This window comes from Carettochelys insculpta, chromosome 8 (genome assembly GCF_033958435.1).
Source record: "Carettochelys insculpta isolate YL-2023 chromosome 8, ASM3395843v1, whole genome shotgun sequence".
Classification (NCBI taxonomy): domain Eukaryota; kingdom Metazoa; phylum Chordata; order Testudines; family Carettochelyidae; genus Carettochelys; species Carettochelys insculpta.
The window spans coordinates 2954877-2976973 of record NC_134144.1 but is presented as its reverse complement, the minus strand read 5'-3'; the positions used below and the strand labels follow the sequence as shown (position 1 = coordinate 2976973).

Below are 22097 nucleotides of genomic sequence, written 5' to 3'. Positions count from 1 at the left end.
GGAGCTTTCGAAGTCTGGGGGGTCCTTTCGAAAGGCCCCCCATCGACACGGGCGGCACTTTTGAATCGTGCGTGGCCGCCATTATGCTAATGAGGCACTGCATATTCATGGCATTGCCTCATTAGCATATTCTCAACTCGCTCATTACCATTCCTCTTCCAAAGGGAAGGGGCTAGTGTAGACACGGCCTTGGTGTGTAGCTGTGTTATTTTGAAATAAGATATAACTCTGTGGTGTAGGGGTAGCCTTAGTCTCTCCGTGCCTTTGTAAAATGGCACTAATGAAACTACTTTGCCTTCCAAGGACACGTAAGGTAAGAGGTGCTCAGCCCCTACCTGTGCAAACCACTGACAGACAACTGCCCAAGAGAGGACATTGTTTTAAAGGCGCTTTTATGTCCTTGCTGAAAAATTAATTTTGGACCATTCTCTTGCCAGAGCAATGAGAACAGGCACACCCCAGTGATGGTTCAGCATAAACCTAGAGGTGAGGGTTTTGCCACACACATGCTGTGAGGTGAGCCCTGTGGAAGCTTGGGCCAGGGATGTTCACCCATTAAGGACAGGAATCAACTGGACAGATCCTCTCTGAGGCCTGCCTGACGGTGGTATAAGTCAACAGATTACTGTAGGAGTTGCTCATGGTATAAATGGGAGGAGAATTAGTCCCTGAATTAATTAAAGCTCCACTAGCTGAGAGGCTAAAACATGTGACAGGCTCAGGAAACCTTTAGCCTCAAATGTCAAAGAGCAGCTTACCTTCTGGATATCAATCTGGCTTAGTACGGATGTGTGCTCCCCATAGGAGCGCATGGAGGCTTCCCGCTGTCCATGGAGATTCACAAAGGGATCCGAGGCTGAGTTTGGACACAGGTACTGGGACGCCGAAGGAACAGGGGTTGGCTGCTTTGGAGAAATGATCTGATATGAGGACGGGGGAACAAAACCCGGATATGGAGTCATCTCTTCTCGGGCTGCTGCTCCTCCACCTCCAACCTGCGTGTTGGATAGCCCATGCAGGTACAAATGAATGGTGGATACAGCAGGGTTTGGCACCTGGGCTGGGCAGAGCGGGGAGCTCAGCTCCTGTTCGACACCATAGATATCTTGGTGCTCCATATAGGCCTGCCATGTGTTACTCCCCAGGGATGGCTGGTTGGATAAGCCCTGGCTGGACAGGCCACTCTCTAAGAAGGGCTGGTGGGTTTTTTGTTTCAGCTGACTCGGCAGCTCTGTCCGCGCCTGGCTCTGGTTTGGGTGGAGGCGGGGCTCGCTTGGCTGCTGGAAGGGTTGATGTTCTCCCTGTGTTGCATGGAGGTTGCTCTCCAGCTGCTGCTCAGGCTGCTGAGGCGGGTAAGGGAGGTCTGTGGGTTGGTGGAGATGGTTTGATCCAGGAGGTCTGTCCCATGGTGGACTCTGCTGCTGATTACCAGGGGGCAACTGACCAAACCGAGACAGCCCAATCTCCACTGTTCCTGCTGCTGGTCTCCACTGCAGGCTGCCAGGCTGCTGCTTACCCTCCTCAGCCTGGGACGGTGGCTGATGGAGCACAGAGGGTGGCAGCTGCTCCCATGGCTGGTGGCGCTGCTGGGTTGGGCTCCCCAGGCACTGCTGCATTTGCTGCGGGAGATGCAAGATCAGCGGTTGCTGGGTTTGTGGTGTGCACTGGGGTGAGCAGGACGACCCTAGGTAGGCCTCTTGGTCTTTGCTTGCATTCTGGGCCGGCTCGGACAAGGAACAGGCCTGCTGTTCTCCCGCAGGCTCTCCCTCACGTATGCTCACCAGCGACCCATGAACATAAGAGAGGATTTCATTGTTTGTTAACAGGTCGTTGAGAGAAGGAACATAATCCAGGTCCATTTCTACCCTCACCATCCTCTCGTCCAAGAGCAAGAGCTCCAGGTCCTCAGCCGTCAGCCCCAGGCCTTCCAAGGCATTGAACAGCTCGTTATTGGAACAGGTTTCATCGCTGCTAATCGAGAGAGAGTCCAGCGTGGTCAAGAGCAGGTCCCCCTGCCTCAAATCTGGACCAGTTCCTCCCGAGGACAATGGATTCGCAACCGCAGTCCAGCTGCCTCCTCCGGTCCCAGATAGGCTGGAGTCTCCCAGGCAGCTGGCCAGATGGCTGCTGAAGGAATGCTTGGGAGTAGGAGCTGGGTGAGAGACATAAACAGCCTCATCTTGCCTCATCAGGGCTCCCAGGAGAGAATTCGGGTCCACATTGTCCTTCTGGGACCTTCCCCCTTTACTGAGAGGATTACTTTTGGATTTGCTGGTTTTCCCTTTGCTTTGGAATGGGTCTGGGAAGCCGGGAATCGGACAGGTACTTTGATATAAGAGGGCCTCTCCTGTAGCGAAGGTAAAAGGAAGATGCATAGAACGCTTCCGAAGATGCTCCCCTCCTTCCTCCTCCCTGCAGAGAACAGAGCCAAGATTGGCTAAGGAAACATACCCAAAGGAGACCTAGAATTACATAGAACAGCGGTTAACGTGGCCTTGCTGATTCCCCCTTGTGCTCACTTCGTCAACACTACCATCAAAGGTCTTCTTTGGCGCTTACACATTATATGTGGGGCCGTGTTCCCGCTATTGTTTTTCTGTCCGCGGGCAGAATAAATTTTGTTATGTGCACCAAGGCACCTGCAGATGTCCACCGCCATGGAAACACACGCTGCCGGGTGTGTGTGTGGATGTGGGCACTTTGCCAATCAGCTGGGATGCACCTGACACTTGCCTGACTGGCCACCCAAGCGCTCAGTCTGCAGGGAACACGGAGGTGGGGTGAGGGAGATGAATGGTGGGGAGTGAACTCAGTGCACAAAAGGTAAAGGAATCACTAATCAGATTTCCCTTAAACACACGCCAGGGCTCCACTGCTGAGTGTTATATGGCAGAGTAACAAAATCCTCCCATCGTTCTCCACAGCTGCCTGCTCCAAAGTTTCTGCTTCTGAAGCAGCTGGTGCTGGCCACCGTCAGAGGCAGGACATTGGCTAGATGGCCCATTGGTCTGACCCAGTCAGGCCAGTCTTACGTCCCTGGAGAACCTTCGTTTTCATATGGATTCTGACGCAGAACTAACCGGGTTCTGAAAACAGGGAGGCTGCACTGGGTTCTCCGGCACATGTACGAAGTCAGGTTTCCCCAAGGCCTACCGCATCCTGGACAAAATAGAAACTGAAACTCCTGACGGGTGGAAGAATGATGCTAGCCAAGACTCGGAAAAAGCGACTGCCTTGATCAGCACTTCCCTGTCCTCACCTCCACTCCTGCAGGTAGTTTCCAAGCATGGGAGAAACCCCAGTGCGGTTGGATACCACACACCAGCGTCAGGATTATTTCCTATGGAAGAGGATCTTTGGTTTGGCTCACTCCTGGGCTCGCTATCGCACAGTGCAGCTCGGGGCGCTGCAATGGGGGGTACACCCTGCACCTCTCTGAGCTGCTCCTTGTCCCCTCCTTCCCCAAGCAGCTGGGCCTGGAGCTCCCAGTGCTGGAGCTGGGCTGGCCAGGCTTTTGCAGAGACACTGCACATTCACCTGGGGGAAGGTGCATTTCCAGCGCAGCTTTGGGGAAACCATTCACAGCTGCCAGGAGGTAGCATGCAGGGGAGGCGAGTCCCCTGTCTGAGCGCTTCCCTGTCAAGCTCCATCCACCTCCCTGCACACAGCCACCCACGCCTCTTTCCGGCAGGTGGCTGTGATGGCGCAACTCTCTCACACTAGACTGGTAGGAATTAATTGTGTGGCTTCACCACAAGCAGCCAAGAGGAAAAGGGCTGGGAGGAGCAGTCAATCAGCACTGGGCAGGCCCCTGTGATGAGCGCTGCAGGCCAGAGCAAGTTCCCTAGCTGACTGGAGCTCCAGGAGGGCAGGGCAGGCTCCCAGCCAGGCAGAAGGGAACTAGCACCCTGGACAGAGCAGTGCGGCCAGCGGCAGCTGCGGATGATGGAGGCTGCGGGAAAGCGGCCCAGGGAAATGAATGGCAGGATCGCAGGGGACTCAGCAAGTCCCTGAGCTGGGCCCTGGCGCAGTGAGGGGGCTGGTTCCCCGACCCCCGGTGAGGAAGTGGTCAGACAATCGGTTGTCGTTGCCGCTGAGAGACACGGCTGCACAGCGGTCTGAAGCTCCCTGGAACAGGGGAGAACAAAGCATGGCGTGGCTGGAGGCTGGGGCAGGCCGAGGTTGCCATGGCTGTGCAGCAGCTGTGATGCAGTAAGACACCGCCAGGTGAGGGTGCATTGGTTAGCAGAGCTAATCCCCCAGAGAGTCAGCAGGAGGTGCCCCAGTGGTGCCTGAACGCTGCCACTGCCACAAACGGGGATCCTGAAAGCTGGAAACGTGTAGGTCTGGGAACACCTACAAGCATGGGAATAGCACAGAGATAACTGCAGGGGGTTTGTCCCAGGCCCAGCTGGTCAGCTAATGCCACAGTTCAGAGCATAATCCTAAATGACAGGTTAACTCTAACATTGTCATTTACTGCTTCATTGCTTCAGCTTAAAAATAAACCCCCCCACACAAGCATCTTAAACATTTTGCTGTAGCAAAACCAGTGACATTCCTGGCTGAAGATAAGCAGCTGCAGTGAAGACCAGGCTGTAAAAGACACGAGCTTTCAGACTTTCTACCCTCGTATCTGCAGTATGCTTGCGGTGCACAGGATCATGTTGTGGGCCAGTAAAAGAAGTTTCTGGCTATTCACATGCTTGCATGTACTATTTTTAAAATCTAAACTGTGCACTCAATAAAAAATGTGATGTCCCTCATTCCAGCTTCTGAGGGTTCAGAAAGATGCAGGGGAGCAGCCAGGGTATGCGATTCTCTCTTGACGTAAGTAAGCAGCCAGAGAGAAGATGAGGTAGCCCTAACAAAGGACGGACTGTGGAAGTCTAGATTTACACAGGCCTGATTCTGCTTCAAGACCGAAGTAAATCATGAGTGCCCTGTCCCCCAGCCAGCATACTAAAGTGATGCTCGTGTGAGATCAGAAAGAAACACAGAATATTCCCTCTTTCTTTCGACTGTGCCAGTGGTTTGTGTCCCTGGATCCCACCCCAAGCACGGGGTGAGTTTCAAAGCATTTGCATGTTGTGAAGCTAAAGGGGTAGGGCTCTGGACTGAGACTCAGAGACCACCTTTCAGTTCCAGGTTCAGCTGAGTGACATTGGGCAAGTCACCTCACCAACCGGTGCCTCAGTTTGTCCATCTGTAAAGGGGGGATAATGACAGTGACTTTTTGCAAAGATCTACTGCTGACGTGTGAGATAAGAGCAGGGCATTATTACTGTAGTGTTTTCATTACAACCTTTGCCTGGCTGGGATCCAGGCTGCTCTGTCTGAGAGAAGCAACAAGCAAGACATGGCACAAAGTAATTATGCTGCCCTGCTCATCAGAACTTCCCCACTAACTGAAACGAAGAGAGTGTGGAGCTCAGGAGAGGTCACACTTGCCTCCCAGCACTTACACGAGTGGCCTTTGCGTGGCGATGATGTAATCAGGTTTGCCGTTCTTGTAGACAAGTCTAGCATTGGCCTGGACCCACGTCCAACGATTCTCTTTTGTCAGGAGGCGGAACACGGTCAGGCCGCTCTCGCCGGTTTTCATCACTGGAAAAGAGAAGCCAAGCCGAAGCAGTGAGCAAGACACGAAGGGTGGAGCCGGCAATGCAGTGGCCACAGAGCAGAGCCATGGTGTTGCAAGGCGCTGCCGTTCCTGCAAGACCCAGGGGCCCTGCGGCACGAGTCTTCCAGTACAGATTAGCCCAGTGGTGCACATTCAGTCTGGTCAAATGCCACTCAAGGGTCATGCCCCATTGTCCTCATTCATGACACGTCTGTGTAACATTTACAGCTGTTAGTGTATTTGCTGAAAACGTGACATTAATGCATCGGGGGAGGGCAGCAGAACAGCTCGTGCTCTAAAAGAAGTAGGCCCAGATCCGCAGCGGGAATAAGTGGGCATTTCTGATTTACACCAGCTAAGATCTGGCTCGGACTCTTTATAGTTATAGCCATTTAAGAGGTCACGTCGGACAGAGGCAATTTCACCCCCCAACCCAAGTTAGAACACCCAGGTGCGAGAGGCTGGGACTGGGGAGAAGAGGCAGATATGGGACGCGCTGTGCCTTGACGAATGAGGTCATTTAAACAGCTAACCCTTTCTACGTGAGTGCTTTCCTGCCCTCCTAGGGCTCAGCTGCGTGTGGGGGTTCTGACTTGGCTCCCTTTCTGCTTCATGCAACGTGTTCAGGCTCAGCTCCCCCAGCGACACACCGGTAGCGTGGGCATTTCCTGTCGTGCCTGTAGAGGATCCCTGGCAGGGGCTGGAGTCATTTGGTGATGCTGTGTGAAATAACTGCTTTGGGGTCACAATGGCGTCCCACATCACTGAGGCTCGGGGTGCTGATCGCCCCATCGCCTCATGATCGGATGAGAAGATAAAGCCATGAATCATCCAACAGACCCACAACCCCTAACACAAAGCCGGTCCCTGCAGTAACGCATCAGGCCGTGCTCCTGCTTTACAAAGGCCGGGTTGTAGCACTGACCTTCCTGACCTGGGACACTTGACTGTAGAGCAGGGGGCTGTAAAGTGGGGGGAGCATGAAATTTCACAAGGCGGGGTGCAGCACAATCGGCTGCTGGGTCTCAGGCTCGTCCGGCTCATTAAAATGTTTGTATTTCTGCATTGTATCGGAGGGGTAGCCGTGTTAATCTGGATCTGTAACAGCAACGAAGGGTCCTGTGGCACCTTATAGACTAGCAGAAAAGTTTTGAGCATGAGCTCAGTCTGTGCTCACGAAAGCTCATGCTCAAAACTTTTCTGTTAGTCTATAAGGTGCCACAGGACCCTTCGTTGCTATTTGTGCATTGCGATTTCTATACTAATTAATAGATGTTTTTAGACAGGCTGGGGAGCCCTGCTAACTGCAGGGATGAAAAGAGGGGCCCCACATAAAACGTTTGTTCCCCACTGCACTACAGGTGCAGCAGCGCTGGGCTGGGAAAACAGAGATGCTCCCAGCTCTGTGTAGGAGGGTGATCCCTGACCACCGGGGTGCACTGAAGCTCCTCATCCAGCTTTTATCCTCCAAAGAGCAGAGCAGGTGCTGAGAGTGCTTGGGGCCCTTCTGAGCACCTCACCGGGCCAGGCCCCGCTAGCAGCAGGAAAAGCCCCGAAACCTATCGTGTGCAGTGGAGAAGCCCCTGGGCCAGACTGGGCCCAGCCGTGTGTGAGTTCACAAAGGAACAAGGAAGGATCCAGGCACCACCCCCCTTGGCTCCAGCCCCATGCAGAGAGGAGCCGGAGTGGAACCAGCAGTGATGTTTGCCGGAGCCGTGAGCAGTCAGACCCGCAGCAGACCCAGGGCATCCCCGGCACGCTGGCTTTGTTGGGACTCCTGCGAGAAGGGAAGGAGGAGGCCTGGCCTGCCCTCAGGGATGTTGTCATCTTCCCCCAGTTCTTCCTGGGCCTCCTGTCCCAAGCTGCTCTAACAGGGCTTTGCAGGTGAAACTCCGGGGTTGATCGCTCCCATGGGGCCGCACGCTGGCTCCAGGGATGGAATTTAAAGGGGAAGCTCCCTGGCATCTCTTCCCCTGAAGTCCATAGGCTTGGCTAGCCAGCCACTGAGCCCACAGCCTTTCACAGGGCTAGGAGTGTTACCTGCTGTGGTTCTGCCAGGTGCTGCTGGGAAGGGGGCCTGGTGAAAGCAAAGCTGGCCACGTGCAGGGGGCGGCATGTGCTGCTGGCAGAGTGGGCCCTGCTGTCGAGAGCCGGGCAGGAGTTCTGGCTAAGTCCAACGGCATTGCGCCAGCACAGCTGCAAGAGGCAGGCTCTGCCACGTGCAATGCACAGCACGGCACAGGGAACTGACCTTGGCCAGCCTGCCCAGGGACCCCTGGGAACATCTGCTCTGAGCCCTGGCTCTGGCACAGTCGGGGAACCTCCCCCAGCTAACGCCCACAGCAGATCTATTCGCTAACAACACATGGCACCGGAGGCAGCAGCTGCGAGGCCCAGTCGGCTGGGGCTGGTGCCGGGGCCGGGGCTGCTGCGCAGCGGGGGTGAGCAGGGGGAGTTTTCGGGCTTACTTCGGACGTGGTTCTCGGCACAGTGCAGCATGTCGGCAGCGTGGATGAACTGGTACCCGGTGCCGCGCATCCGCAGCTCGGCCTCCGTGTAGCCCAGCACGATCTTCCCTCTGCGGGAGAAGAGCAGGGTAACACCGCTACAGGGAGAGGCCGCCGGCGCGCCAGCTGCTGGGGATGAGGGCGCCGAGCAAGACTGCGCAGCCAGCTCGTTCCCAGCCCTGCAATGGGGACGTTGCCTCAGCCGCAGGGCAGACAGTGAGCCACAGCCGCCCTCCACCGCTGAGGCGAGCCTGAGCCTGAGCCTGGCCCTCAGCACCCAGCAGCACCGCTCCTTCCTCCCCTGCCCCAGAGCAGGTGGGTGAAGAATGGCCTTCCTCTGCACCTGGCCCTGTACCACCCGCCCGGGGCCAGCGCAGAGCGGGGGTGGTAAGTCACAGCTGGCAGGAAAGCCCAGCAGCTCCGTCCAAGCCCGTGCTCAAGGGGGGTGCTTTGCTGGCTCCAGGCCCGTGGTACTGCTCCTGGGCAGCAGGGAGGAACTGTCAGTCCTCAGTGTGTCTCTGAGTCAGGGAGCCCCTTGGGCCTACGCGTCTGGGCTGCAGCCCTTGACAGGCACTTTGGATTGGGTCTAAAATCTCCTGGTAGCCCTGCAGCGCTGGTCCTGACTCCTCTTGGGCCGGCACGCAGGGGATGTGTCTCCCCATGACCCTGCTGGGCTGCGCAGGGGACCAGGACTCAACTCTTACTGCGCGAGCTGCTGTTTGCCGGCGCCGTGAGCAGTCAGACCCGCAGCAGACCCAGGGCATCCCCCGCACGCTGGCTTTGCTGGGACTCCCGCGAGAAGGGAAGGAGGAGGCCTGCCCTGCCCTCAGGGATGTTGACATCTCCCCCCAGTTCTTCCTGGGGGCCGTTCTGGGCCTCCTGTCCCAAGCCGCTCTAACAGGGCTTTGCAGGGGGAACTCCGGGGTTGATCGCTCCCATGTGCCCGCATGCTGGCAGCAGGGATGGAATTTAAAGGGGAAGCTCCCTGGTGTCTCTTCCCTTGGAGCCCTCGGGGGGCCCACAGCCTTTCACAGGGCGCCAGAGGGGTGAACAGGGCTAGCAGCACTACCTGCTGTGGCTCTGCCAGGTGCTCCCCGGAAGGGGGCCTGGCGAAAGCAGAGCTGGCCATGGGCAGGGGGCGGTGCGTGCAGGGGGCGGTGCGTGCAGGTGGCAGAGCGTGCAGGGGGCGGAGCGTGCAGGGGGCGGTGCGTGCAGGGGGCGGAGCGTGCAGGTGGCAGAGCGTGCAGGGGGCGGTGCGTGCAGGTGGCAGAGCGTGCAGGGGGCGGAGCGTGCAGGTGGCAGAGCGTGCAGGGGGCGGTGCGTGCAGGTGGCAGAGCGTGCAGGGGGCGGAGCGTGCAGGTGGCAGAGCGTGCAGGGGGCGGTGCGTGCAGGTGGCAGAGCGTGCAGGTGGCAGAGCGTGCAGGGGGCGGTGCGTGCAGGTGGCAGAGCGTGCAGGGGGCAGAGCATGCAGGGGGCGGTGCGTGCAGGGGGCGGTGCGTGCAGGTGGCAGAGCGTGCAGGGGGCGGTGCGTGCAGGTGGCAGAGCGTGCAGGGGGCGGTGTGTGCAGGGGGCGGTGCGTGCAGGTGGCAGAGCGTGCAGGTGGCAGAGCGTGCAGGGGGCGGTGCGTGCAGGGGGCGGTGCGTGCAGGGGGCGGAGCGTGCAGGGGGCGGTGCGTGCAGGGGGCGGTGCGTGCAGGGGGCGGAGGGTGCCCTGCTGTGGAGGGCCGGGCAGGAGTTCTGGCTAAGTCCGACGGAATCGCTCCAGCGATTCTCAGTTTGTCTCTGAGTCATGGTGCCTCTTGGGCCTACCCGTCTGGGCTGCAGCCCCTGATACGCCCCCATCCCTTGCTTTGAGGAGAGAGGGCCAGGTGGCGGGTGGCAGCCTTGAGAGGCTCCCAAGAGCGGCCTGGCCAGGCCTGCTGTGCACCGTTACCAGAGGAAGCTTTGTAGTGGGTGGGGTGGGTCCCAACAGATGAGGAATGAGTAAAATTTCAGGAAACTGGATAGAATTCATCCCTGTGCAGAAGGTCCCGGCAGCGTGTGCAGCACTTAACCATTCAAATCGGGGCTTAAGTGGGCCACGGGGACCAGACTGTGCAGTCGCTGTGTCCAAGGAAGGTTCCCCACACAGGGATTAATTTACAAAACCAGCAGCCTGAGGAGCAGCCGGCGAGACTAACAAACAACACTGCTCCTCTGGCTGGGAGGAGTGTGACGGAGCAGGCGAGGCGTAGGCCATTCTCCCTGCGAGGCACAGCACCAGGGAGGAAAGCACACAGCCAGGCTAAGGCAGCCCAGAGCGCTCCAGGCTGTTTGTATCCTGCCAGTAGAAGCAAAGATGGGCTGTAGCGGTCACATGGGAGAGTGGGTTAGTTATTTGCATTTCAGTTGCTCCTGAGAGGTCCCACCCTGGGCAGGACCCCCCTGCAGGACCACACAACACTGCAGACTCTGCTTGCAAAAGCATCGGGGAGAATCCTGTCCATGAGCAGCCACCATAATGAGCAGAACCAGCTTTTGTACTTACTTGGCATCACAGGCCAAGGGGGTGAAGTCCAGCTTATGCTTGGTTCTGAAGATCATGTTTTTGGTTCTGATCTCCAGGATGGAGGGGGGCTGCAGGGGAGTGGAGATGGCGAAGAGAGCCAGCTGGGGCGGAAGCAGAGACCCGTCCTGGGACCTTTTATTCTGGCCGTGGAGAAATTTCAGCCTGCCCTGAAGGTTTAAAGCCTAGAAAAGAAGACTCAGGAGTCACTGCTGGAACCTGAGCTGGGAGGGAACCTTCAGCCACGAAAGGCCTGTCTAAAACCAGCGCAGCATCTGTTAACGAGCAAATGCCAACAAACAAGCCAGGCCCGGGGGAGGTGAGAAAAGCCCATGAATACTGCATCACCAGGGCTACGTGCTAGTCTGAGGAGACTTCCCCAGATGCTGCTGGAGCACACAGTGATAAAAATCCCTTGGCTCTGAGTCTGGACCCCTCCTCCCTCCAGGCTCAGACCCTCAGCATCTACACTGCAATGTCCATCCGAGTCAGCTGGGGTGGAGCTGCAGGTTTCACTGCAGGGTAGCTGTAACCTAGGGCTGCAATGCCATGCGCCAGGCTAGACCCAGGAAGTAAGACATAGGTGGGATCTGTTCTCGTGATCTCCATTCGGAGGAGCTCACGAACAAAACACAACCCAGCCCTCCCAACACCTTACAAGCCAGGAACCGAGAAGCACAGAGGCAAGACATATGAATTCCCTTCCCCCTCCTGCAGCATTGTTGCTAAGCACACTACAGTTCTCTCCCCTTGCCTGAACCCCAAGTGATCCATACCCCACCTTCATCACACGTTCATCCAGTGGAAGACCAGAAGGAGCCACCATGCTGACGAGCTCCTTCTGAGAGGTGTGAGAGGCAGGAGAGGGCCACAGTTACTTCTCTGACTGCACCCTTTACTATCAAAACAAAAAAGCAGTCAAGTTGCACTTTAAAGACCAACAAAAAATGTATTAGGTGACGAGCTTTTGTCGGACAGACTCTGAAGAAGTTATTTTCTTAGTCTTTAAAGTGCTACTGGACTGCTTTTTTGTTGTGATAGCATACCGACGAACATGGGTCTCTCTTTGTCACTATGCACCCTTTACTGTCCTTGAAAAACTACTGGAAATAAAGAGCCGCCCTCTGCAGTTAACAGTCACACCACCTGGCAGCGGTGGGTTTTTTAATGCAGCCCGTAGATTCATGTGTTTGTCAGCATGTAAGCAATTCTGAATATATAAACCAAACCAACTCTGCGTGCAATTATTCAGCATCTGTGCACCTGATTTTCATCTTCCTCCTGGAGGCAGCAGCCAGAAACGCTTAACTTCACTCAACAGCAGATTCTGAGAGGGACTAACTTTCACTCCAGCGGTTGGTCTGGTGATCCCCAAGAAGCACTTGAGAAGAGCCATCATCTTTTCCCCAAGGACAGTACCTATTATACACAGAGTGTCGCTGTATCTAAACCCAGTGGCTCCCAAAAAGCCAGAGTCTTGATGTTTCTACTGCAATTTTATAGTCCTGAGACCTGTGAGCCAAGGCCAGCTGACACAGCCTGACCTTGGCTGTTGAATGGTGTTGTAGCCAGATCCTCAGACACAGGTGGGATTTCAGTTCCCCATCATGCTTTTATAGCCTTCCTTAGCAATGGCTGTGTTTGTTTAGCAGCAAATCTGACATCAAACTAAGACGTCATGGGTTTGCCTGGAGGCCCATCTATTCCCACATAGCTAAAAGTCACAAAATATTGTACAGACAAACACTCCTGCAGTGCAGCGGATACCTGAGGATTCAGCGCACAAGGAGTGGCTGTGTGACCAAAGCATTAATCCCAGTGTGCGCTAGATGTCCTGTAAGACGTGGGGGTGGGGGGAGGCAAAAGACAGTGAGAGAATGCAGTGGAAAGGCACCGAAATGGGGCGAGTTTTGATCACTCTTTAGTCTGTCCAGGTTGCTGCATTTCTAATGGAGGAGCAGCCAGACCTTCCTTACAGGACCTGAAACCACAGACACTTCATTGCCTCTGTTGGGCTTTGAGTCAGACTCATCTCGACTTTAATAGAGCCATGCCCTCACTGTCCTTCATTGGGCTGTTCTGTGCTAGCTGAGACTAACACTTCCAGGGTGCATCCGCTGATCCGGCACGGCCCTGCCACGTTGTTGCTAGTCTCTTAGCGGCATCTCGTGGTCTGTTCTTTGATGAGTAAAGTTTGTGTAACCCACACGCCTGGGTGTGGTTCACGGTCCCATGGAGTGGCCCCCAGACCACTTACACAGAGAAAGAACAAGCCCCCTCTACAGACTTAGCTGAGTGCCAGCTGGCTTTTAGCTCAAACTGTAGAGCGGGGTCAGCGGCCCCCGGCACAGGTGCCAAGAGCGGCATGCAAGCTGGTTTCATCTGCGTGCCAGGCGGAAGCTCAGCCCTGCCCCTCCTCCCCACGCAGCTGGGAGGTTGCTCCATGCCAGGCTGCCTGTGGGTTAACAAAAGACCAGCTAGTGCTACCAACCACCACTTACACGGTAAAGCTCTGCACGTTAATTTATTTATGAATGAAGCTGTTGTCAGTTGACGATTAGTGACTTTAAAAAGAATCACCGGCACTTGGACCGTATACAGAGGCCCAATGGTTAAATAGTGGCACTTTGCCTCAGACGGGTCACTGACCCTGCTGTAGAGGTGCCTGCGCTAAGCTCCAGAGGTCCCAGGCCCCCTGTGGGCAGTTATATTGGCACAGCTTCAAATCTGCTCTTCCTCGTGTCCCCTCTGGTGGGCTAACACGCAAACCCAACCCAAGCGAGCCTGACCTGGGGGAAATAAGTGGGACCGGTACCACAGTGATCCTTCATGTCCGAAAATACTGCTCTAAAAATACAGCCTCATCTGCCTCTTCCCATGGCTCAAAATCCAGGCCACCTAATGAAAACATTGCAGGGCTGGCTCCAGCTTTGCTGGACAAATTGCTTTTCCCACCCCGGGCACTCAAACCATTCCATGGGGGAAGGGACGGCCAGCCGGCTGCGGAGGAATCCATCCCAGGCTCAACGATCGCACACCCTTGGGCACCACCATCTGATTTACTAGGAAAACAGGTGTAAGGGAACCCCAGGAAAAAGCACCACCTGTGTGTGCAACTATCACCCCTACGGACCTCCCAGGATTATTACTCCACTTGCATCCAGAGCTGTGAACTGTGCTGCACTGACAGCAATGGTGTTCAGCACGCACTCTGCACAGAGCAGATGGTACAAGCTACCACAGCCTGAGGCCTCCAGCCGCTAGGGGTTCAGAGGCTGGCGCAGTCTCTGTCCACTCTGCTGCACCCTGGGAGGACAACTTTTCACACCTGCCTGGAGGCTGCGACCTCAGTGTGAAGTGCATTCAGCACCTCATAGCCATGTGGCCAGATGACTTAGAGGTGACCTGAACACACAGCGGTAATGGAGTTGGTGTGCTCGGAGAAGCTTTATGGTGTATCAGCACAGCCTAAAAAGAAAAGAGCTTTTTTGCTGGAAGTGATTCTAAAGCGCCTTTCTTCTGGTGAGAGAGATTTACCAAGCAAAGCGAGTGGGGGCAAGCACGGCTCTTCAAGAATCTGTCTACTCTCCTTCTGTCAAGGGGCGAGGGGGGCTTCCAGTCTGCACTTCTGGGTCCTCCACCGCAGGAGGACTCAGGCCCGGTGGGAACACCAGGCCTGGTTTTCTGCTGGGCAAGTTGCTGTTCAAATCACCCTCCCAGACCGCGACTGACAACGGAAGCCATTGGGGAGTTTCCTGAAATCTAACATGAGCAAATTCTCCTGTTGGAATCTAGACCAACCCCTCGGTCTGGGAGACAAGGGTCCTGACGCTGCCTGTGGGTGAACCCCATGATGGGCTCCTTGTGGGGAAGCAGGGACGAGCGGGGAGATAAGCCAGCTTACACCCTCCACCTGGGGGGCAGTTCACTGAATACCCTACTCTGAGCTGGGGGTGACAAAGGGGGCAACTGCCCCGCAGCCTGCAATTCAAAGAGGCCCAGAGCTCCCAGCTGCTGCAGCAGCATCAGAGGCTGGAGCCATGGGGCCCTTTAAATTGCCACCGGAGCATGCTGCAGGTCCACCCCATCTGAGAGCACAGAGCTTCCCCCAGCTACCCTGCCCAGGGACCCAGCGAGTCTGTAACTGGGTACAGACTTACACAGCTCTCTCTGTTACTGTTGCTGGGTGTTTCACTGGCGTTCGGCAGGTTTGCCCTGATCGACCAGGGCTGCCGCGTGCCCCCAGTGAATTGCAAAGAGCACGTGTGTCACAGGCTTGCCCCTAAATTGTCCCCACAGCTCTGCTGCAGGCGCAGCTCCATGGGTGGCCACACGGAGGAAGAGTTAGTGTGTGCAGAGGACATTGTCTGACCCCGTTCTGAATGCTGCTAGTGGTCTGTCTGGACTCGTGCTCCCGCTGGCGGAGATGTGCTAGAGGTGAAGGAGAAACTGAAGAACAAGGCTGGTGTGGAGGAGGCCTTTGGTCCAAACTGCCAAGGACTAACTGAAGGTTAAGCCCCTTGTTCTTGCATGGAGATGCTGCCCTGGCAGAGCAGTGCCATGGGTCTGGCTGGGGTCTTGCCACCAATGGGGTTAAGGATACTTAAGGAGCATCCTGGCATTGTCACCCTAAGGACACATCGATGCAGGTTCTTACTCACCAGGAACCCAGATGAATTGTCCAGGAGGCAGCGGAACCGGCACACGAAGCTCCTCTCGAGGAAAGCGGAGTTCTCCGGGGGCAGCTGGCCAGGCTCACAAGCAAGAACGGAGGAGCTGATGCTCGTTTCCCCTGCATGACGTGGGAAAAAGGAGAGCCCGAATGAACACACCTGGAGGCATGGGCATCCCCAGCAAGGCTGGGCCTCTGAAAGCATGGCAGCAGCAGTATCTGTTAAAGCTATAGCAAACAAGCTTCCCCTCTTGATGGGCACGCTGGATTCCTCTGAATCTAGCAGCCGAGTCCTTGCCTAAACAAACAGCGCAGGCACATGAAGAAAGGGACCGTTTCCAGGTGAAGCGCATGACAGGAAAGTTCCCGTGACCAGGCCTGGGGGCAGCCCTGAGTTACAAGATCTCTCTCTATTGTTCGTGCAGGAGCTCTGCCTTGTTTGGTGCACTAGCTGCACACTGCACAAAGAATGAGGCAGCTGTGATCGGACATACTGATGGACCTGCCAACTGTGAGCCCTGAGCGTTACTGCAGCTGAGGGTTGGACCAAGTGTGGTCTGTAGGCTGCTGCTATAGGGCACGACCTGTCTCCCCCATTGAAGACCAGAGCCAAATGCCTCTTGACAAGATCTGTCCAGGACTCACAGCGGTACGACAGCATTTTTAAAGCAACTATCGTATGAAAGCCATGGTAAATCACAGGACACACCCTGTGGTCTTAGGGCTAGTCAGAGAACTGGCTGGCCAGTCAGCAGGTTCTACGGAATGTGTCAAGTCCCCTTCGTTAGTCTCCTATACCGTACCATCAGGCGATGGTTCGCTTTCAGGAGCGGGAGGCGGGTTAAGGGCCCAGTGAAGGTTGCGCCTGAATTCCTGCTGGTCCTCGGTGTGGATCAGCTCATACACGCTCTGGTGCATGACATCTGTCTGGAAGAAAGCAGAACAACAGGTGAGCCCAGCTATCTGCCCCAGGCCCCTGCAGCTAGCGCACACTGGGGCCACCCTGCGAGGAGTCTCACCCCATTGAGCTGCATAGGCGTCCTTGTGCAGCAAGGTGCCATGTCCTGGGCCTGGGCCTGCTCTGCTGGTGTCAGCAAGAGAAACCATGTGAAAAAGTTACGGAACGTCCTACCAACCTGGTGAAATCCAAGATAGTCTTGAATCGTGTGTGAGGAATAGAAGATCAACCCCTCAGACGTCACCACCAGCACAAAACCATCGAGAGCCTAGGAGAGAGGGGAGAGAATAAGCGCCAGAACTCCCAGCCCAGCACGGCTTCTCATGGACAGAAGCCAAGAGAATCAAAAAGGCTTGTTCCATGTGCAGACCAGGTTCCCTGATGATCAGCTTCTGGGGGGGATGAGGAAGTAGTGGGGCTAAAACCACAGAGCTTAGAAAATTGAGGAAGATAATGGAGGAAAAGTTGCTGCTGGGGATGTAGGGAAATTAAGATTTAGGTCACGCCTCTATTACCTGGAAGACTGACCCACTCAAGGTCAATCTTCCGGGGTTCAAGTTTGTGCACCTGGTTGAGACAGGAGAAATTGAGCTATCGGGGGTCAGCAGTCGACCCCTGTAACCCTTGATATTGCAAGGAGTAAGGGAGGAGGAACAGATATGTCAATTGCAGATAAATCGTCTCTAGCTATGCAATGGCCATAGCTAGAATTGCATATCTGCAATCAATGTACCTGCCTAGAGCAGACCAAACCTAAAAGTCAGGCCCAAATGATGGGAAGGCAGAAGGAGGTGTTTCCTGAACATCTGAGAGAGTGGGTGGACAAGGAATGACCCGTTTCTAGTCAATTTCACATTGATCTTGACATGCATAGAATGGTATTGCAGCAGTTAGGGTAATATTTCAACTTTCTGGTCAATTTCCCTGTATTTTTGGTTGCAGCTGATATAATTTAGCAGGCTGTGAACCTGACCAGCCTTTTGTTTCATGTACAATGGGCTGAATTCTGAGGGCTCTTTTCTATTTTCTATTCACACTCATATCCACTTTCTTCAGCCAATTGCCTTTTGGCTGATTTCCACTCCGGTTAGCCTGACAGGGCCACCAGAATTGTGACTGTGCCATGTCCTAGAACTGCTAATGCATCCCCTGGAAACGCCTTGCTAAGTTCCCATTGGTCATACGCACAGAAGGCTGCTGGAGACATGGAAGTTGCCCTGGCATCACTGAAGATGTATTGAGACTGACACAGCCTTAAGTCTCAGCCAAAAAGAAAAGGGAAAAAAAAAGAACCCAGCCTGACTCAGAGACCAAGTGGAACTTGCCAGGCTGGGAAGTTGATACCTTTTTTCCCTGTAATCTGAACACATTTCAGCTGGGGGAGGTTACAGTAATAATGTAAAAGCCCACCAAGCTATTCTTACACTGCCTAAAAAAAGAAGCATGTGCCTCCTCCCTTCTCAGCCACACGTCCACATGTGTTTTGTTCCTATCTTTAAAAAAAGGGTGAAAGTTTAGGGAAAGTCCCATAAAGGCCCATTAAAGGTAGGGCTATGCTGAAATACAAAGGTGTGACTTCAGCCTGAGCAGACACACCGTAGCTATCTTCGAGCTACAGTAAGCGGTGAAACTGCAGCTGGGTGTGCTAGCCCTGTAACTAATTAGCCACGGCTCTGGGTGAGCATGCACTGAAAAGCAGCCTGCCATGCCTTGCCTGCTCCCGGATTCAAGATAACTAAAGTTAGCTCAAGTCTGTTTAATGGAGCAGCAACCACCCCGTGATAGCAGTCTCGACTTATTCAGAGATCCCAATTCTCGCTGATTGGCTTTTGCCTTCAGAACTAGACCTGATTACCCCTCCTGACTGCAAACAAGGCAGAGGAGAGACTACGGTTATATCAAAACTTGCCAGGAGGTTGAGTGGGGACGCATGAAATTGAATTATTAGGGTTCAAGAGTCAGCCTATGTACTCCTCACTATTGCGAGAAGTAAGGGTGGTCGACAGGAGAAATTCTCCCGTCGACTTCCCTTCGTGAGGACAGCCTGATAAGTCAACCCTAGATAAGTCGATTCCAGCTATGCAATTGTTGTAGGTGGAATTGCGTATCTAGGCTTGACTTTCAGGTCTAGTATAGACCTGCCCTAGGATTTCGTTTTTTGCAGAGAGGCTGGACATGAATTGCGTATCATTAGCTAAACTGAGCCAGCAGATGCTTTAAAACAAAGCCAAACACAGTGGTCATTCTGAAGATTAAAGCAATGGAAACACCAAGTAGCTTTGGCCTGAGATCAGAAAACTGTGAATTTCCAGCTGTACAGTAATTGATTAATCTAGGAGAGAACTGAAAACTCTCTGAGTGAGGCTTCCAGAGGCCGAATAATGCTTCATGTTGCAATACTGCACTTTCTCCCCAATTTCCTGGGCAGGTACAAACCCCGCCTTCTACAGATACAAGTGCTGAAGCCTTTCCAAGGCTGGCAGATCTGCGCTGACCTAGCAAACACAGAAGGTGCCTTCTGCTGCATTTCATCACAGAAATGAACCTATTCTGTAGAGCCACTTAGCTGTGTCCTAATTAGAACTGATCCAACATCAGCAGATTCAAAGGTTTCAATGCCTGTTTTCATCTTGAATCAAGACCAGTTGTTTTGTTTTGACTTTTCTGATTGAAGTGAAACACTGTGATATTCCTGAGTGGAAGCAATATTTTATTTCAGCTTGATTCAACACTGAGCGGTGCCTCGGTTGTCAGAGTGCCTTGAGGGAACTGTGATTCAGCTTCCTCATGCTCACGTAACCCTTCAGGCTGCGTCTCCCATGGTACACTGGGGCCCTGGTATGCACATGAGGCACAGAGTACCTTAAGCCTGAGGATCATCAGGGTGCAGGATAAGCCATGACACCCCAAACGACTCAGATTAATACTGAACTGCCATGAAATTATGTGTTTCAGTCTGGTTCTTGCTAAGATAGAAGGTCTAATTTTGAGGTAACCTGGCCGAAAAGAAGTATTTCTCCCTGTTTTTAATTAACAAAAATCAAAGTGTTTTTTTTTGGGGGGGGGTCCAATTCTGTGGCAACCAAGTTTTCCGCAACTTCAATAGCAATGTGCCAAAGACACTATATCAGACCAGTGAATGTTTTCAGCTTGCATTTTACCTATTCTGATTAAGCTGCTCACAGACAGCGGTAGAAAGACTTAGATGCACTGGTAACAAAATTATTGCCTTCTCTCCCCCACCTCCAGCAATATCTCCCAACCTCCCAAAGGCTCAGACTTGGCATACAATGGGGGACAAAGGCCCAATATAGAGGCATAAAAAACCCCTATTCGTGTGAGCACATGAAAGTTGTCCAGGACCAATTCTTTAGCCCAAACAACCTCATTTATGATCCCTTGTTTTGTAATTTTATATTTCTGACATACCTAAATCAACAGCAGTGAGATCCCAGCAGGCCTATGTAGAATGCAGAGACAATATTGGTCTAGAACAATGGAAACCACTTCTCCATGTGGGGCACTCTTATGACCTGCTCACACACACTCCACGCCCTTGCTTCCTCTGTGGGGAGGTCTGGGAAGGGTTGTTCTTACAGCCTGCATGGCCAGGAAAGGAAGCCCAGCAATCTGTGTATTTAAATGGCAGGGTCTAGGGGGTCATTTGGGCAAAGTGGCTCTCCCTCAGAAAATGGAAATCCGCCCAAAGCTGCATACACTGGCTGGGTAAAACATCAGACAAAAGTTCATGAGTCCAAGGCCAGAAGGGACAAACGTGATAATCTAGTTTGACTCTTTGTACAACACAGGCCAGAGGAGTCACCCCCCCCCCCCCCGCACACCCTAAACCGCTCCCCCCCCCCAGTAATTCCTAGGGAAGGTCTTTTAGGAAAACACCCACCAGTGCTGTAACACTTCTCAGTGATAGATTGTTCCAATGGTTAGTTACTCTCATCACTAACAGTTTACACCTGATTTCCTGTCTGCTTTTTTGATTTGGTTTAAGCTTTCAGACGCTGGGCTGTGTTAGACTTTTCTCTGCAAGGGCCCACTGGGAAACGCTTGTTGCCCACGTAAGTACTTACAGAGAGCAACGAACCCTTCTCTTTGTTAAGTTAAACAGACTGAGCCTCTGAGCCTCTCACTACCAGGGTGTGTCTGGTCGTCTTATAATCATTCCTAAGGATGTGATTCTGTCATGGAGCACACCGATTCTCTCACGTCCTGGGACCTTTGGGATGTCGGGGGCAGTGCCACCAGCCACCCCCTGGGATGCGGAGCAGCAGCTGCCAGAACAGCTGACTGGTTGCCATCCCCAGGTCTGCTGGAGCAACTGTCCCCAGCTCCCCAGAGTGGCAGCTGGGACTGGTTCAGGCCCCAGGGAGCGGAGCAGAAGTGGTCAGCCCCAGCTCAAGAAGCAGTGGCAGGCTGGAGCAGCTGCTAGCCTCTGTAGCGTCCTGTTTCTCTCCACCTCCCCAGTGTATTTTTAGTAAAACTCGGGACAGATTGAAAGTTTCTGTGAACTATTGTTTATTGCCTGAAACCTCTCCCTGACTTTTACTAAAGAGACCTGGGACAGAACCCTAACCTCAATCAATCATTCTCCTGAATCCTTCTCTGATCCCTCCCCAGTTTATCAACGTCCGTATTGAATTGTTGCACCAGAACTTGACACAGTATTCCAGCAGCAACTGCACCGGTGCCAGAGATAGAGGCAAAATAATCTCTCCACTCCTACTTCAGATTCCTCTGATTATACATACATCCTAGATTCCCATTAGCAATATTGGGTTCCAGACCCCCCCAAAAATATGAAGAGAAGCTGACATGATCAGGACTATTTAGTTTAGAGAACAGATAAATACATGTGGTCACGACAGAGGCATATAAAATAACAAACAGAGTAAGAAAGGACAAATAGTGTGGTCCTATTTACCTTCTCTCTTCATGCAAGGAAAAAGGGGACTTTCATCAACTGTACGGCAGTAAGTTGTAAATGTCATTGAAGGAAGGTGTGCAATACCTGCAGAACTCATTGCCACAAGGTTTCATTGATGTTAAGGGCTTACTAGGAGTCACAGCCCTCAATGTACAGGGGAATATACAGTGACAGAAAATAAGAAATCATAAGGGCGATAAAAACCTCTAGAGCCAGGGTGTAAGCAAGCTTCTAAGAGACAGGTATTAGGAAAAAAGACAATGATATTCTACCATAGCGCTTTCTTTTGTCTCACCTGATACTACATGCTACTACACCGTAGCATTTCAGAGCTGGACTTTTATGTGTAACACAGAAGAGCTAATTTCACAGGATTCCAATGGAGAACATGGCTAAGCAAGCAACAAGACACAATACCTGTGCTTCAGAGCCATCCACTTGCCCATGGTGCCCTTATGAATGCAACAGCCTATTGGGTAGATAGCTATTTACAGTATCAAATGCCAGAGAGACAAATATATATGTTCATTCATGTGCACTCCCAACCCAAACGCAGTGATAGGAACTAGAGAAGAGCTATGTGCTGTTCTTATAAAACAAACCATTCAGTTCTTTCACCTGTAAAGAACACAGAGCACTACGAACGCCCAGAACAGAGCAGCTAACACAGCCACCAATATAACATTTTAGATGCATTTTTAATAGCACCCAACTTTCAGACTTCACAGTTCAAAGGCTTTGCATCCACCTCCAGAACTCAGCGAGAGGAAAATCAATAGTGAAAGGGGAATGTCTGCATTCCCATGCAGGAATTTGCCTTGGCTAGTATATTTTTAGCCAGCTTCTCCCTGACC

At 53.4% G+C, this 22097-nt stretch overlaps 1 protein-coding gene across 2 annotated transcripts in view; it reads right to left on the bottom strand.

Moving 5' to 3' along the window:
- Window positions 1–22097, bottom strand: part of LOC142017121 (aryl hydrocarbon receptor-like) — a 90404-nt gene that overhangs the window by 32137 nt on the left and 36170 nt on the right. Inside the window, exons 4-10 of one of the 2 annotated variants that reach the window (XM_075001779.1) lie at window positions 16483–16572; window positions 16150–16273; window positions 15336–15466; window positions 10657–10859; window positions 8092–8201; window positions 5466–5607; window positions 759–2412 (exon numbers count right to left, since the gene is read on the bottom strand). In XM_075001779.1, coding sequence (XP_074857880.1) covers window positions 759–2412; window positions 5466–5607; window positions 8092–8201; window positions 10657–10859; window positions 15336–15466; window positions 16150–16273; window positions 16483–16572 — 2454 coding nt within the window. The remainder of the gene's footprint in view (window positions 1–758; window positions 2413–5465; window positions 5608–8091; window positions 8202–10656; window positions 10860–15335; window positions 15467–16149; window positions 16274–16482; window positions 16573–22097) is intronic. The other variant, XM_075001780.1, reaches the window with a different exon arrangement.